General features: G+C 54.4%; 1 protein-coding gene across 4 annotated transcripts in view; it reads right to left on the bottom strand.

Annotated features, from left to right (window-relative positions):
• Positions 1 to 7,306: 7,306 nt before the first annotated feature.
• KIAA0513 (KIAA0513 ortholog) overlaps positions 7,307 to 17,989 on the bottom strand; it is a 59,308-nt gene continuing 48,625 nt past the window's right edge. For 3 of the 4 annotated variants that reach the window (XM_077891050.1, XM_077891052.1, XM_077891051.1), the window contains 6 exons: positions 17,562 to 17,640; positions 15,585 to 15,662; positions 14,340 to 14,369; positions 11,225 to 11,305; positions 10,605 to 10,699; positions 7,307 to 9,080 (listed from right to left, as the gene is read on the bottom strand). In XM_077891050.1, the coding sequence (XP_077747176.1) occupies positions 9,031 to 9,080; positions 10,605 to 10,699; positions 11,225 to 11,305; positions 14,340 to 14,369; positions 15,585 to 15,662; positions 17,562 to 17,640 (413 nt within the window). In that variant the 3' untranslated portion in view covers positions 7,307 to 9,030. The remainder of the gene's footprint in view (positions 9,081 to 10,604; positions 10,700 to 11,224; positions 11,306 to 14,339; positions 14,370 to 15,584; positions 15,663 to 17,561; positions 17,641 to 17,989) is intronic. The other variant, XM_077891053.1, reaches the window with a different exon arrangement.

Below are 17,989 nucleotides of genomic sequence, written 5' to 3'. Positions count from 1 at the left end.
CACTGGGAGTTATGATGTCAACATATGAGTTTTGGGGGGATGTGAGTCACCCCTAACACGTGGACATGATGTGCAGGGATAACCTTGGGACCAAGGACACATCACAGAGGTCTAGGGGGATGGAGGGTAGGGGGTGAGACTGTGATTTTCATATTGACACAGTACAGAACACGAAACCTTCATGGGATCATTGCAGGATTAACATCCTCATCACAGTGACTCTTAGTCACCAAATCCAGCTCCGTGGCACATCCTTGGGGAAGCCCACCCTGATTCTACCAGGGGCAACACCCATTCCAAAAGTAATGAAAACATTCTATATCTGGGGCACCTGGGTGGCTCAGGTTAAGTGTCTGCCTTTGGCTCAGGTCATGATCCCGGGGTCTGGGGGTCAAGCCCCACATTGGGTTCCCTGTTCAGTGGGGAGCCTGCTTCTCCTGCTCCTGCTCCCCTGCTTCTGCTCTCTCTCCTCTGTCAAATAAATAAACAAAATCTTTAAAAAAAATGTTCTGTATCTTCTACATGATTTATAAAACATATAGATTGTATTGCATATTACACGTCATCACATTTTACGCCATAGGTCGTATCTCTTACACGCATATGTGTGTGCACACAAACAGGCATGCGCATGCACAAATGCACATCTTCTTCAACCTCAGCTGTGTCCAAACCATACTGACAGTTTCTAGAGAAAAGCAGCCTCACTTATTCACCTGGTGGTCCTGCAGCCTGGTGGCACCCGGCACACAGTAGGTGCCCATCCCTTCCTGCTCTGACCCCAGCGCACCAAACAGACCAATGGTTCCTAACTCCAGGGTTGGACTCAGCCAGCGCCTTCCTCGCCACCATCTCTGCGGATGGCCACTTGGGAAGCAGCAGAAAGATTCAGAGCTTCTCTCTTCTGGGGCCCTAGAGGCAGAGGTGGGTGGTGGGGTGGACAGGGGTGGAAGGAGCGTGACTTTTAGGGGGCTCTCTGGACCAGCGGATTGGGATGGTCCCTCTCCCTGTGTATGCTTGGCTATCTCTCCCCTCTTCCCTGAGGGCGAGCTCACCTGCTGCTGGTCAGAGAGACTTGTGCGGGTGTCTGCGCAGGACAGAGAAAGCACCCAACACCACTCCCTGGTCAGGACCGATGACCTGGTGAGGGGGAGCCTCGTCCAAGCACAGGAAGATGGGAGCTGCTGCTTCAGGGGAGCAGGATTTTGGGGAGCAGGAGCATCTGTGGTGCTGTGGTGCCAGGGTCACCAGCCACAGTTAGCGGCCACCGGCTGGCCTGTGGAATCCTCCAAGTGTTGAAATTCAAACCGAATGGAGCCAAATATCCCATGTCTTATCCAAAGACAGTTAAGGGACAATTAACCAGAAACCATATGGAAAGAAATGAATGCAGCTACAAACTTCACAATGTACACCAAAATTCATGCAGAACTGTCCAGAGATGAATTTCAGATGCAAATCTATAACCATTCTAGAATAAATACAAAAGACAATCTACATAACCTTGGGTTTGGGGATGAGTTTTAACACAAGACCCCCAAAGACTATCCACACACACACACAAATCGGTAACGCGTACTTTATAAAATTAAGCCTCCTACTCCCTGGAAGACTTTGTTCAGGGAACCAGAGGACGAGACATAGACTGGGAGAAAATATTTGCAAAACCCTTATCGACCAAGGATTTGTATTCAAAACATACAAGGAACTTTCCCCGGGCCCTTCACTGCTCCTCAGATCCCTGGGTGGCACAGCGGTTTGGCGCCTGCCTTTGGCCCAGGGCGCGAGACCCGGGATCGACCTGGAGACCCGGGATCGAATCCCACGTCAGGCTCCCGGTGCATGGAGCCTGCTTCTCCCTCTGCCTGTGTCTCTGCCTCTCTCTCTCTCTGTATGACTATCATAAATAAATTTTAAAAAAATAAAAAAAATTAAAACATACAAGGAACTCTCGTAGGTCAATAAGAAGACAAGCCACCCCATCAAAAACGGGTAGCAGACACCTCGGCAGAGAAGACTGACAGTGGCCGTCGCTGGAGGGTGAGGCACACAAATGCTTCTATCAAAACACAAAAATCCAACCGGACAAATCAGACGATCTGGTTGGCTTTGCTAAGCGACTCATCAGTTTGGCAGCATCCTGTCCAGAAGACAGTGTGGTGTTCCCTCAACGCTTCGATACGGTCAGAGGGAGGAAGGGTACAACCTAGAGAGAAACACCATCGAAGGCTTCACTGTTTTTTGTTTTTTTTTTTAAGATTTTATTTATTTATTCATGAGAGACACAGAGAGAGAGAGAGAGAGAGAGAGAGGCAGAGACACAGGCAGAGGGAGAAGCAGGCCCCATGCCGGGAGCCCTATGCGGGACCCGATCCCGGGACCCCAGGATCGCGCCCCGGGCCAAAGGCAGGCGCCAAACTGGCGAGCCACCCAGGGATCCCCACACCGTTTAAGTTTTAAATTGAGTTTTTGTGAGTTTCGAATTCTGAGTAAGGTGTTTTAAATGTATTCCTGTAAAATTTAGACAGAAAAGTCTGGTCTTTTTTTTTTTTTTTTTCTGCCTTTTGTAAGTGGGAGCTCTGCGGTCTGTGTATGCCACGTTTGGTTCTCGCAGGACCACCCAGGGCAGGTGGTTAAGTTCCTTCTCATTTTACAGACGCAAAAATGAGACTCAAGGAATTATTTGGTAGTTGGGGGGGGGATGGGGGGTGGAACGGGACCTGGCCTCTTTCCCAGGGCTACCTCACCCTGCCCCATGGTCCTCTGGGTCCCTGTTGCCCTAAGGGGATCCTTCTCCTTCCACATAGTTGCCTCCCAACCCCACTGTCGGTTGGCCTGCCGCTGCTGGTGGAGTCCCCCGAGCACCAGAGGATGAGTCAGATGTGACAGCCTGGGGATGGGAGCATCCACCACTCAGTCTGTCCTTCTACATTTGCCAAAGAGGGGGTGGCATTCTCCAGACTGGGTGGGAGAACCGGGGGCATGGAGGCCAGGCACCCCCACGGAGAATACCCCACCCTGCCCCCGGGACCCCCCTCGCCCTTTCCCCAGGCCCTTCACTGCTCCTCAGATTCACCTCCCTCAGTCCTTTAGGCCAGAGATTTAGAAGGTGCCTACCGACTTCTTATAATCAGAAAATGAGAAAGAGCACCATCTCACAGAGCACGCCTGTCAAACCCCACCGGAAAGGACGGGTAAAGGCACCCCACCTCGGTCAGGTAGGAGATGCAACTGGGTTCCACCTACAGCCCTCACCCCAAGCCCCCCAAACACAGGAGGGATGCGGCCTGGGCTCAGAGGGCTCAGGGGAAGAGCAGGCGAGGACCCCAGCAGAAGGGGTTGCAGGGATCTGGGGGCCCGGGCTGAGGACCAGTCCACAGGGGCCACTCCACCAACACAGAGCCCCGTGCAGGCCAGGCTGCCCCTTGGAGGAGCACTCCTCCTCCTCCTCCTCGTGCTTCCACAAGACGCACACCCATCTCGACAAGACCCTCATGCTCAGCCTAAATGGCAAAAGCCTCTATTTGGCCCCAGAAAAAACAAAAAAACAAAAAAACAAAACCAAAGCTTTCTTCTGAAAACCCGCTTATGTCACTGAGAAGATTGCCAATTCTGTGAGAAGTCCTTATGGATACGTGAACACAAAAATGAAACAGACCAGCTTTTTCTTTTTTTTTTTTAAAGATAATGTATTTAAGTTTCCACCTTCTGACAATCTGAGGTGCAATATAGAGACATATATTTTTTTTCTTCACAGGAAAACAGTTTTGATTTTAGCACTGTTCTGAGATCTTCCACCTTGAAACCTCCTCAGCCTTAAAATACTGTTTGTAGGATAACACCTAGCGGGACACAGGATTGCATAATTGTCACACCAACAACACCGGCGTCGCAACTCTACTTTGGGGGCTCCTAAGGGCAAGGTCTGGGTGTGGCAATGGCAAGTTCAGGTCCACGACCAGCTGGCCGAGGGAGAAAACAGCACAATGCACACGTGTAAACCATCACCGAAGGCCCCAGGGGAGGCCACGGTTTTTATAACAAAGGTGGCAGACTGACCTTATTCTAGCATATTTACATATTTTAAGGGGACATATGTCTCTTGTCTGAATTTCTAGCATTTCCTAATGTTCAAAGGTTTGGCTTGTCTTCTTCAAGGCGCCTCACAGAAGTGACAGCCCCAGCTTGCTGGTGACCTCAGGGGCAGAGGGAGCTAACCCACCCTGTCTGCAGCACAGAAGGGGTCAGGGGTCAGGACCCCACCCCGTGAGAGCTGACGTGTGGGGAGGGAGCCCGCAGTGCCTTCCCCTGTTTTCAGGAACACACATCGGGCCCGAGGAGGGAAGAGGTACAGCCCCCCCAATTCTGGGATTGACCCCTGGGTCAAAAGGGATTTACCAAGAGGTGGTCCCTTTTACCTAAAGTGCAAACCACTCCCAGTGCAGCCCAGGAGGGCTCTGCTCTGACTCTGCCTGGTAGCCTTGGAGTCTGTGGATTAGGTGAGGATACCAGTTCTCTCCCAGCTCCCGACACCCGGCAGCAGGCGTGTGTGGAAGTGATGGGAAGACGGGCAAACCCAGACCATCCTGACGCTCTTCTAGAAATGATTAGTTTATCCCTTCCCATGAGTCACCAAGAGCCCCGACATGGAGAGTGCAGCCCCACTCGAATCCTGGAGACATGTGAGTCCCCTGGACACAGTTGGGGTGGGGTTCCATGCTGGGCTCTGGTCGACTCGGGAAAACAGGCCAGCACCCAGGGAACAGAGCATGCCGGTCCTCATGAGGAGTATGTGACTCTCGGGCCCAGGGAAAACGAGGGGCACCGACGAGGCCCCACCGGAGTCCCCCATAGAGGACAGCCTTAGCATCGAGTGCATTTACTGAATATGAATATGAGAACGACTCCTCCACCTATTATTTGGTGACCAACACACCCCTATTCCCAGCCCCATGATGACTAGGACGTATGGGACACATGGCCTGGGTGGCCTTGCCCGTGGTCTGAACCATGCACATTATTCAATTGGGGCGCTTCTAGCCAGTACAATTCCCTTTTTGGTGAAACTGATCGCTAAAAGTCCTAAAGGGAAAAATGAGGCTGGGAGGAGGCAGCAGAGACATGGGAGCAATGGTTCAGGACTACAAGGCCGGGGTGGGGTGGGGGGGGGTGGGGTGCTGGGGACAGGAGGGAGCTCCACCCCACAGGTTGGTCGATGACTAAACATGGGTAGAGAAGGATGCAGCCTAGGCTGGCTTGAGCGCTCTACCCACCTCCCCCAAGGCTGGGCTGGCCTGGCTCCCCACTCCTGCCCCCTCCCTCTGGATGACAGACCATCCTTCCCAAGCTTCTCCACTGTGCCAGGCAAAGGATTCGGCTGCCCCCACTCAGTTGCCACGTGTTTGCAGTTTTAGGTAATCTGGTAATAAATTGATCCAACCTCACAGGTCCACCTAGATCCTCCCCAAATACAAGCCAACCGTCAGGCTGCCGCGGTGCACAGGAAGGTCAGGCCTTCAGCTTGCGGCCCTGACTGGCAGGTGTGGTCACCGGGGCGAGACGGAGCCTCACACAAACTTCTTCTTGGCATCCACGCTGCGCTTCCCACATCAGGAGTCTGGAATACCAGGTGCTCCGCGGGACAAGTTAACTGTCCACCTCTGCCTGGGTGGGCTCACCAGCTAACCTGAACATCCTAGGTTTTAATTTGGGTGCAGAACTCAGGAAATGGGCACTTTCTGGTCCTCCTTTTGGTAATGTAGGAGCTTCTTAGCATTCCCCCCCCCCTTTTTGGCAACAGGAAAATCATAGATCACTCCATTTCACTGTACAAATAACTCAGAGTATCAGAATCCGGTTCTCCTCCTTTGGTTAAACACATGCACACACATACAACAGATGCAATCTGAATATCAACGTGGCCTCTCTAACACATCTACCAAAAAAAACGCTCAACACATACCAAACTGCATCGTGGGGCACCTGGATGGCTCGGTCCATTAAGCATCTGACTCTTGATTTTGGCTCAGGTCGTGATCTCAGGGTCATGAGATGGAGCCCCGTGTCGGGCTCTGCACTGGGCGTGGGGCCTGCTTGGGATTCTCCTTCCCTGTCTCCCTCAGCACCACCCTGACCTCTCCCCCAAAAGCTGCATCTCAACATCATCCTGTTTTCCGTGCAGGGAACTTTTTATTTGAGAGGACTGGCTGTCCTGGCTCACTGTGATTCACACAGCCCCAGAGGACAGGCAGCAGAAAACCTGAAATGCCACTGCATCAGGGTGAGCCTTCAGAGCTCCCGGCTTCAGACACCCTACCTGCTGGGATGGGAAACTCTCTTCTAGGATATGATCTGACCCTTCCTGCACTGAGTCTCTGGTTCCTGAGTTTACAGGAAGGGCTAGAGGGGCTTTCACACCAAAGTGTCCCTGTGTGTACACCAGGGTGGCACCTCTCCACATGCTAGGATCTCTGAGACTGTCCTGTGTCTGCTCCGGCCAGGCCCCTGAGGGAAGAGACAGTGTTACAAGGACAGAGGGAAATAGCAGAGCAAGCTGCCAGCCTTCTTTCCAGGGTTGGTACTCCTCCAGGTGACACTGGCCAGAGGCACTCTAAGGCTGCCACCAGGAGACGGCAAGCCATCATCAAGCCCTCTGAGGAGGGCTCACGTTTCTGGCAGCAGCCGGCGGCTGACCAACCCCGCTCTTCCCAGCCAGATCCAAAAGAACAAGGAGCGGGAGGGGAGAAAACCCAAAGTGGCCCTTGCTTCCACCTTTAACTGCTATTTCAAGAGGCCTACATGGAGGAATAAAAGTCTCAAGGTCATTTTTGAAGTTAAAGTGCTTGAAAAAGCCGAAAGAAGTTACAGCTGTGCTTCCTTCCAAAACCCGCGAGGTCTTGCAGGCCCCTCCCTGGGGGAATGGACCTCAGGACCCACTTGGCTCTCTCCAGAAAGTAGAACCAAACTTCTATACAAATACCTCACATACACAAGGATAAGTCTTTTGGGCACCTTACAGTAAAGTCCTAACGTATTTCAACCAACGAGTAAGAAATGACAAAGCCAACGACTCTGCAGCTAAGGGGAGAGCCCAGTGGGGGTCTCGGACAGACCCCCTGTGTGGCCCTGATTCTACAGATGGGTAGGGGAGCATGACGGAGTCTGGGTCATGGCTGAGCCTTTTAGCATTATTTGAAGGAGGGGTCCATATACCTGTTAATTTGACCTTATTTCTTTGAAATGCATTCCGTAGATACATATGCTAACCCTGGGGCCCAACACTGGCCATGGAATTGGGGGGACCTCCTGTTTGTGGGACCTGACCCAACAATACGGCTGTGCTTTATTTGGTGACATTGCCAGACAGGCTGACCGCCCCCCCAAAACATGCACACACGTGCACACACGTACAAGACACCATCATAAAAACGAGCAGAGCTTCAGGATCCAGCCTTTGGCTGGCAAAGCTGCACAGCTGCACGCTCAGATCACACCACACTTCACGTCGCCTCTCCCATCCTCACCAAGACACGTGTGCTACAGCTCAGTTGGTGCATGCTCGTCTCTGGAACGTTCCAGGGAGGCATCCCATGAGGAAAAGCGCTCCAGCACTGGCCGGGTAGCGACGACCAGGCATGGTTTGTTGTGCTCAAGAGGAGACCATAATGTGATGACCGAGAGGCGAGGAGGTAGAGAAGGGAATGGGAGGGGAGGATGTCAGGAAAGGTAGAGCCCAAGGGCAAGGCGCCAAGGCAGAGGGAACCAGACTGACGGGAAATATTCACGCCAGGGGAGCTGCATGCTGGATGCTTGCCGTCACACGTCAGTCCTGGGGCTGGTCAGCGGTGCCCGGTACAAACCGAGGGAGAAAAGCCAGGGTTCCCAGGCACCTGATGCAGGACGACAGGGGGTGTCTGCAGAGCCTGCGTGGGCCAAGGAGGAAGGGGAAGGTGCCTTCCCAAGGCTGCCGGGGGTGGAGGGCGCACTGCTGCTCCACTAACGAGCCTCACACAGGTGCCACCAGAAGCTGCCTCTGCCCGGCTGCCTGTCACACGGACAGATTTTCCTGTCTTCCTTGAAATACAGGACAGCAGTGTCTGCTTTTAAAAAGGGTGGTTGCCTTGCAACTACTGAAGAAACTTCTCTTTCCAATGCTGCTTCATGGGGCAGACAGCCCATGCTACTCCCAGGGAGAGTGGCAGGACTCTCTCTGCTTCAGAAGGAAGCTGTCAGTGGACCAGGCACATTTCGGGTGGTCTGACACCGACACCTCGGTGCTGGTATGATTCTAAAGCAGCCGCTCAGATCCTGCCAGGTCTCCGGGGCGCTTACCCCCCTGAATGGGCCCTCCTGCAGCCAGGGAAGGAGGTCCCCAGCACCGAGCTCTTTCCCCTCCCTAAAATCGGAAGTGTCTCCTTCCTCCCAGCAGTTTCAGTGACTCCAGTTCCTGTCTCAGGGTGGGGAGCTGGCACAGAGCCAGCCGAAGCCACGGACTGACCTGGCCTGCCCTGGGGGCGCTGACTGTGGGCGTACCCCTACTCCATCCCACTGCTGAAGAAGAATGTCCCAGACTATCAGCAGGGCCTGCCCCATGTCTCTGGAGTGGGCCAGCTCATGATGTCTCCATCTGCATCCCCATGTGCACCCCACCCTCTCCCTCTCTCCTCCTCAGGAGGCTGCAGCAGGCGCTGCCCTGTGTCTGCCTCGGCCCTGCTCTCCTTCCTCCTCCTCCTGCTTTGTCTTATGTCACAGGCCTGACACTCAGGAGTACGGGCAGTCACCTTGGTTTTAGCCATGTAATCCCAGGGACCCTTTGGCACGCAGATGGGGGGAGCAGACAAGGCAAAAGGGAGGTGGGGAGACAGGCAACCGGATTCTTCTAACTGCTAGTTCTAGGGCAGCGTGGAGTGGCTCTGGGTGCTGCCGATGTCATGCAGGGTCATCAGGTGGGGTGACAGCCAGTCGCTGGCCCAGGAAAGGGATATGCACCCTCAGTCCTCCTGGAGGGTACTCTGGGCAACCTCCCACGGCCTACTCAGTGGCCATCTGCTCAATGTGGTCGCTCAGCAGCTTGTATTGCTCTGGAAAGGAAAATGATGTTAATTCTTGGAAGAAAGATGTCGACACCAGCAGGTGGGTCCTGCTCTTTGCATTCACTCAGCAGGACCTCACCAGGAGTGGTAAGTACAGGCTTCTGAAGATTTGCAGTGACACAGAGCCCTTAGCCACCAGCACACTGCACGCCTGGCACCTGGAAGTGGTCTCTCAGAAATGGGATGCATCTGGTTATGGAGATGACGTGAAGGCCAGGGAAGGCATAGTGCCAGTCGATGAACTGTGCCATGGGAGCCAGGCCCGAGTCCTACGCACAGGGGCATAGGGGCAAGGGGACAATGTTCTTGACTGGTACTGTGGGGCTGATGACAACATTCTGCTATTTCCCAGGGAAGCACGGAGCATTCTCCTGCCTCCTGAGGCTACTCTGCTGTGGTCCCCTCTAATTTGGTGCAGGACGGAGGGCTTTTAAAAAATATTTCTATGAGAGAGAGAGAGAGAACGTGAGGAGGGATAGGGAGGAGCAGAGGGAGAGAGAATCTCAAACAGATTCCCCACTGAGTACGGAGCCTGATGCAGAGATTTGATCTCAAGACCCTGAGATCCTGACCTGAGCTGAAACCAAGAGTTAGCCACTTAACCCACTGGGCCACTGAGGTGCCCCCAATGGAGTTTTTTTTTTTTTTTTTTTTTTTAAAGAATACTGTGTCAATCCAAATGTATTTTTAAGTGGAAGACTTTTTAGGCCATGAAGGAAAACTGTTTTGCAGCAGGTGGTGGGATGTCCCAAAAAGGCTGGCTCCAATAGCAGATTGGGGTGCGGATATTAATGTATCCTCTTTTTTTTTTTTTTTTCGTATCCTCTTTTGTTAAAGAAGTCAGAGATCCTAGGGATGCCTGGGTGGTTCAGTGGTTGAGTATCTGCTTTTGGCTCATGGCGTGATCCCGGGGTTCTGGGTGAAGTCCCACATTGGGCTCCTTGCAGGGAGCCTCCTTCCCTCTGCCTGCGTCTCTGCCTCTCTCTCTCTCTCTCTCTCTCTCTCTCTCTGTCTCTCTCATGAATAAATAAAATCTTAAAAAAAAAGAAGTTAGAGATTCTAGAAAAACCTCACGTCACCCCTCTCCTCCTCCTTCTCCCCTGCCCCTCATACCTGTGTGGCTCAAGAAACAAAGGTAGGCATATGGTGGACATTTAGAAGGAAGTTCATGGTTGGAGCTTGACCATTTTCAAGATCAGAGTCTGAGCACCCAGTTCCATCTTTACCGTTGGCCCCATATATAAACACTGGGCTGGTAAGCTCTCCCACCCCAGCTCACCAATCCCCCACCCCTGGCAAATGCTACCTAGCAGAAACAGACTTCCAAATACAATGACAAGTGTTCTGTGCGTTTAGGTAGACGGGACGAGAGAAGGGGTGAACCTGCCCCATAGTTCAACATCATGTTTCTAATTAAAACAGTAGTGATCCTTTTAGCAGGGTGGGGCATTCCAGAACGCAGAGCATCGCTTCCTAAACCCCGAGACCCGCCCGCCTCTGGCCACCGCTCACCTTCATCCAGATTGCCGATCACGGCCTGCTTTTTCAGGAAGTCGTTACACAGCTTCTTGTTCAGCCCGAATGCCAGCATGTTGTGAGTGAACGTGCTGGAGGAAAAGACACCCGTGAGCTAGCGCCCTTCCTGCTCCCTGGGGGGGGGGGGGGGGGGAGCCAAGGGCCCCCCATGCAGCCCCGCCTGAAACTGTTAGTGTAAAACGAACAGCAGCCTCGTCAGCCAGCCACCATCTCATGGCACAACTGCCCGCCACCAGGCGTGGGGGCAGGAAGCACGGTCATCAGGAACGAGAAGCCAGGTCTAACATCAGTAATAATGGGCTTCTGAGCTGTGTGAGAATACACATTATAATGACATTGTGTCAAGTATGTGTGACACCGTCAGGGTCGGAGCCCCCTCTGCAATGCCCCCCCAAGTGGGAACGTCTCCTCTGGGGGCCTCTCATCACCGCATCCGGGCATTACTGCCCCCCTCTGCCCTGCCTCCCCCTCTGTGGGTGATTGGCCATGAGAATGGGCCTTCCAGCAGGAGAAAAGCCCAGGCTTGGCCCCACCCTGCCCCACTCAGTTGGGGTCCCCAGGAGCCCCCAAGGTAGGGTTGTCGTCCGTGCCCTTACCCCAGCTGCCCGAAGGTGATGTTCTCATTGAACCGCAGACTGTCATTGCGCTCCTCCTGGGTCATGTGGCACCACTTCTCCCTGCAAGCACAGGTGAGAGGAGAAGGTTCCAGAATGCCATCGTGTCCCCTGCCTCTTGCCCCCCTGCTCTGATCTACAGGGGGCACCCAATGTGGCCTCCCTAACACGGAGTGGGGAGCGCCTCCCCTGCAGAGCTGTTTGATCTGCATTTACGCAAAGCCTGCCCAGGGTTCTGACACTCTGCCTAAACTCAATCGCTTCAGCCTTCCTGAGATGAGGAGATCCCAAAGCTGATACGCTTCCTACTGACCCAGAGATGATGTGTGGTTTGTAGTTGCTCAGAATGTTCTCTAGGAGAAAAGAACACTCCACCCGCCATGTCCTTCTCTATGGTTCCAGGATGGGAGGTCCTGGTGTGATCGGAAAGGCAGAAAGACCTGCAGAGAGGGTCCTGCTGGCGTCCCAAGGCAGTGGGTGCTGAGAACCCGTCCAGGAAGCCCTCAGGATGGGGCTACATCTGCAGGCCTCACTGGCTCTTTGGGGTGGGGGGTGTACATAGCCTCTCGTGGCTGGGAGGCCCAAGGTGTCGGGGAGGTTGGACGTGCTGAGGGCCACACCGTCCTGCCAGGTGGGGTCTTGGCTCTGCTGCATGTCCTGGGCCCGGCTTCCTCATAGGTAAGTTTTATGCTCCACGGAGCTCCCAGAGCACACAGATGAGACCTCGATCCCAAGGCCCCCGTGAACCATCCCCCCCATGAAGACGCCACAAAGCCTCTAGCACAGAGCGCAGAAACCCCAATGAGAAAGAAGCGCAGCCTGTGTGTGGCCGCACGGGTGGGCTCTGAAGCCTGACTCTGTCCACTCTCCGTGGAGGAACGTGTGAGCGCACAGGCCGTGGGCGGGGAGGGGGTGCTCTCCGAGTATGAGCTCCGTGTCCTGACTGAAAGCCAGCCGTCTCCAACAGCTCGCTGCAGGGTGCGGTCTCCCCCTCCTCTGGCACAGCACCCCCGTCTCAAGTGGACTAGGGATCATTGTGCTTCTGCTCAGCTCCACGCCCTGCCCTCAGGGGATGAGAGCCTCCGTGTCTACCTGAGAAGCTCCCCGCAGGGCCAAATGCAGATGTGGAGGGAGGAGATGCTCATGTAAGCCCATTTCCCCCTTAATAACTAAGCTCTGGGTGATGAGTCTGATGAAACAAGGTTAGGAGAGAGAGAAAAGACGAGGGAGAGGAGAGGCGGAGTGAGAGAGTGAGGGAGTGAGGGGTAGGGGCAATGGAGAAGCCAAAGGAAGAGAGAACCAAGAACAGCAAATCTTAACTCCTCCCCACCCCCAGGCCCAGGGCCACTCAAGTGGCCATGGCTTAGCAGGAGGCCGCAGGACGTCAGGAGCATGATAGCCGTGAGGGCAGGTGTCACTCCCAGCCTCCTCTCGCCGATAACAGGATACCGTGAAGATACTCAGATATGCTTCTAGGCATGATGCTCATCCCATCCCTCGTTCCCCCCACGGTTACCCTCAGGATCATCCAGGCACATCAATCCTCATACCACATCAGGCCTGCAGTGTACAGTTTCATAGGTTGTGCAGTGCACAACCCCACATCATGTAGGATGACCCAACAGCCTGACCCTCCTGACCTGGATGAGAAAGTCATTCTGTTTGCTGTGGCAAGGACTAGAACTGGGGCATTTAACCTGACCTCTGAAGAAAGAGATGCAAGGTCATTAGCAATCAGAGGATCAGGTGTTGTCTGCAATCAAATCAATTCCCTAAAACTGAGATCAACATCCAATCCCGGTCAAGGTCTAGTGCCACAGAGGGCAGGACATTGTGTCAAAACTGCCACACTGGGAATCTAGATGTGGACCACAGATGCCTTTGGAAGTGGAAGCCTTTCTGCCTCTGAGCATCATCGGCTAAGTTTACTATAGAGGAGATGTGATGCTGGAGGCATGAGGCTCCCCGGGGACCCAGAGCCCACCCTCCCACCGCACGAAGAGAACACATGCTCTTCTTCCAGGTGAGGCCCAGGGCATGTGTGGGTGTCCGGGTGGGGGGCAGGTCCAAGATGTGGTCAGACCACGTCTGCTCTGGGTGGCATAGCCCATGAGGCCCCAGGGCCGGTGCCCCCTGGTGGGCTCAGAGGCGGCTTCGATGCTCCAGTTCTGTGCCTCAGCAGAGGTGCTAAGCAACCCTGCCCCTGGGAGGCCGCGGTGAGTCACACTCCCACCCAGAGAGACTGTGGGGACGCGGGGGCTTTGTACTAAGGGGGGGGGTGTCCATTATGCCTACATGCTCCTTTTATAGCTATAATAACACTGCATAAGAAGCAAGATTTCTCATAAACAATAAGCACTAAAAATACATCACTGATTAAAGGAAGCGTGCTTTGGGAAACGTCCAGCGAAGAAACAATCCTTGTATCAGAAACTGTATTTTGAATAGGCAGGTCCTTAACTCCAAAAATATATTACAAAAGATATCTAACAAATACGAAGGTCGAACGATTAGGGTTGGACTCCACCGTGGGCTGGAAAAAACAAGCCAGCCCCGTTCTAGGCTGTTCTCTTCAGGGGACCCTCCCCCTCACACATACACGCACACACAGGCTCCCCACCACACAGTGGCTGGGAGGGAGGGGACCCCTTCCCAAGCCTGGCTGGGGCAGGGGAGGGCCTGCCAGACCCCTGCTCACCTCTGCGCCTGGCTGCAGAGAGGCAGATCCTCTGTACCCACCCACGGCTCCAGGCTGCGACGGGATTACCAAGGGTAAAGTCAAGGGGGTGGGTTGGGGGCCTGCCTAGGAGGGGCCGGAGCAGCCAGGGGAAGGCTTGAGTTGCTCAACATCGGACTCTGCTGCTTGCTCTCTGAACTCACACTGGGCCTTGCAGAGTCTTGGATGCCCTATTTGCTTCCTGTTCCTGGTGCTCTGTCCTCGGTGAGCCCCCACCCGTCACCAGCCTGTCCCAGCGAGGGGCCTGCCCCAGTGTCTGGGCTCTGCCCCTGCAGCAGCTAGTGCACGGCTCCCGCCCTGAGGTGGCCCTGGCGGGGACCCCCGGCACTGTAACATCAACAAAGTCACGTGGACACACACCTCTTCTTCTCCTCCTCTCCAGCATCCCCTCTGGAGCGGCAGCAGAAACAGGTAAACAGAGGAACATGTCAAAGTCATGCAAGATATGTGGATGGAAAAAAGAGAACAGCGAGAGAGGAGCATTATTACAGGCAGAAACAGAGAGACGGAGAGAGACGGGGTACTCGAGACCATTTATCTGCTAGGAGCCCGACAGCTACAGAAGCAGCAGGAGGAAACCCCATTCGCCTACAAGCATCTAAGCGCTCCTTCAGTCTGGTTTCCTGGCAGAGTGTGGGATTCTCTCAGTAGAATCCCCGGGACTGGTTCAGCATCTTCCCCTCTGTGTGCTCCCTCTGCCTCCCTCAGGAGATGCAGGCCGTCCCGCCCTGCTGGGGTGCAGCTGCCCCCCCACCCCAATGGAAGGACTGCACTTCAGTTCCCCCCAGCGCTATGGACTGGCCATACACAGCAGGCACCTGCTGTCTCCTGCCAGGGGGAAAGGCTGAGGGGGTCTCCCCCCATTAGAGAAGGAGAGGCTCAGAGACTTCAAGGTCCCATGACTGGGAGGGGGTGCCAATTAGGGGGCCCAGGACTGGGAGGGCTGCTGCCCTTTCCTGCCTGGCAGCTAGACACAGCAGGCAGCAACCCTGGCTCGCCATGACCAGAGTGGGAAGGACCACCAGACCTCACTGCCACACTGTGCTTTGTGTGACAGTTTACAAAGGGGGTCTTCTGATATGGCAAGACCACCCTCGGGGAGGCTGGCAGGATCTCAGGCTGCAGATCAGAGCAGTAAGCTGAATGTAGCAATCGCATGTCCCCAGACGTTCACTCTCTTGAGCTGAATCTGCGGGGGGTGGGGGTGGGGTGGGGGGGGTGCGGCCAGCCCTGTGCCCCAGAGTCCTGTGGCATGGTTTGTGCTCAGGATTCTCATCTCTGACAGCCATAGGCAGAGTGGCTCCTTGGGGTTCTTGGTGGTTTCATTCTGAGGGAGTTTGCGTTTTGTAGGGGGCGGGGTCAGGCCAAGTCATGCCAGAGGCCAGGACAGAAAGCGCTCATGCAAGCTGAGGACCCCCACCCATGAAGCTATGCGTGCCCAGGACCCTCCAGGCAGTGCGCCAGGCACCGGGGTCAGAAGGTGCTGAAGAAGACATGGACGCACTGACCCAGCCGTCCTTCTGCTCTTCTCTGCAGAAACCAGAAAATAAAGCCACTCCCCGGTCCTCTTCCCCGAGGCAAGGCGGGCCCAGACGCTGCTCCTACCTGGTGGTGGGAGACCGCTTTCTCCTCTCATAGTGGACAGCGTCAAAGAAAGCCGCGTTCCAGAACCTCAGCGTGTGCCTGTGGGACAGAGGCGGGTGTCAGTCCTCTCCAGGGAGGGCGGGGAGGCAGGTCTCAGCACACTGGAGGGATAGGGCGCACGGATTCCCACCACATCTATAGGGCTTTCGGACAAGTTGCAGAGAGGCAGAGTAGAGAAGAGAAAAACGAGCATGTGCCTTTGTCCTAAACCAAGGCAGTTCCCTGGCTCCCGGCCAAGGGTCACATCTCTTCTGGGATGAAGGTACAACATGAGTGACGTGGGGGCAGGACGACGGAGGCCAGGTGGCTAAGTCCCGCCTCCATCTGGTCAAAGCTGAAGCCACCTCCTCTGGGACGTGGATGAAGGCCATCTTCTGCTTCTCCACCCCCACTGGGCCTCCCAGAGGAAGCCAGAGGTTTGGGGACACCTGCTGCCTCAGAACAGGGTCTAGTAACATAAATGGGAACCTGGCACAGACAGGCCACAATGCAGAAAACAAACACGTTCATAGATACACAAGTAAGAGACATTATTCTTAAATTCATGGGTCTGTAAACTACACAGGGTGCGTGGGCCAAACCCAGCCTGCTGCCTGTGTACACCGGGGTTTACGGGAACACAGCCGCACCCATTCACACTGTCCACAGTGGCTTTTGCACAGGCAGAGCTGAGCACTTGCCCAGAAAGCCGAAAGTTTTTATCACTGGGGCCCTCAAGAAAGAGTGTGCCAAGCCCTTTGGGAGGTGATAAGACAGTGGCCAAGTCACAGTCCAGGAGGCCCAAGGTGAAGCCCTAGACAGGGGTGACACGGCTGGTAGCTTCTCCCGGCTTCTGCTGAACCTGGTGCAGCTCAGCCTCCATACAGACACAGGCTTAGGGACAGCCCCGCCTGGGCCGCCCTGGCCACACTCCCGCTCTGCCCTTCCTGTAGCCAAGTTCTCCAAGGGCCGTACTGTGGCCTTCGAGGGAGGGGCATATCTGACACCCTTGGGGCTGCAGGTGCCAGCTCTCTGCCCACTTGGGAGTGAACACAACACGGTGATGGGGACGCTTCACAAGCCTAAACAGCACAAATGGTCATTCACAGAGTGAGATTGAGGGCAAAGGTCTCCTGACCACCCGTCCCTCATTTACTCATGACCTTCATTCCTATACATTCATATAAAACAGCTTTGTTGGGATATAATTCATGTACCATCAACTCAGTCTTTTAAAGTATACGATTCAGTGGTTTTTAGTATATTCAGAGTTGTGCAAGCGTGACCACCATCTACTTCCAAAACATTTTCATCCCCCCATGAAGAAGCCCCATGAAGAGTCCCTCCCCATTCCCTGGTTCCCTCAGCGCCCCACAAGCACTCAGCTATTCTGTCTCTAGGGACGAACCTATCCTGAACGATTCATCTAAATGGCATCATACACCATTGTGGTCTTTCGTGTCTAGTTTTTTCACTCAGCAAAATGTTTTCCAGGCTCACCCATGACTCATCGGTCAGGGTCTCATTCCCTCACGTGGCTGAAGGGTACTGTGTGGCATGGTTATACCACATTTTATGTGTCCATGCATCACGTGTCCATGCCTGTGGACATTCAGGTTCTTTTCAGCTTTTGGCTATTAGGAACCTACATGCATCGGTTTTTGCTTGGGTACCTGTTCTCAGTTCTCTTGAGCACCTAGCTAGGAGTGGAGCTGCTGGATCACAGGGTAACTCTCCACTAACATTTTGGGGAACCACCAGACTGTTGTGTGTGGCTGCTGCCCTCTTTCCATCCCCATCGGCAATGTATGAGGGTCCCAATTTTTCCACATCCTCCCCAACACCTGCCATGGTTCACCTTTTCTATTCTGGTTACCCTGGTGGGCAGAGCAAGCTCCGTTTCTGACAGAGATGGAGATGTCAGGAGCCATGGCCCCATAGGTGCGAGGCCGGCCTTACCAGATGGGCTGCTGCTTCAGGTGTGTGTACAGGTAGACCTTCTCCCCTTTCCTTTCTTCCTCCGGGCTGCACATGGTCACTGTAGGCAGGCGACAAAGACAGACCGTCGCTCCGGTTGTACCCCCCTGCTGGCAGACCCCTCAGCATCCCTCCAGGCAGCACTGCTTCTCCCCAGTGGTTATAGGAACACAGTGGAAATTCTAAGATTGCTTTTCTTTGTTTTTTTTTCAAGATTCCTTTTCTGCCGCCCACAGCCAGGAATAATGCTCCTGCCCCCTGGCGGTGGGGACTTCTCCTGAAGGAGGGGTCCCTGGCACAGCTCTCCCAGCCCCAGCAATACTTTCCTTCACTTCCCTGGGATGTAGAATTTAGTCCTTGAATCCTCTCCCCAGAGAAGATATTTCCCCCAGAAATTCAACAGGTGAGCA

Source organism: Canis aureus, chromosome 3 (assembly GCF_053574225.1).
Source record: "Canis aureus isolate CA01 chromosome 3, VMU_Caureus_v.1.0, whole genome shotgun sequence".
NCBI lineage: Eukaryota > Metazoa > Chordata > Mammalia > Carnivora > Canidae > Canis > Canis aureus.
Note: the sequence above shows the minus strand (reverse complement) of the source record. Positions and strands in the feature narration are given on the sequence as shown.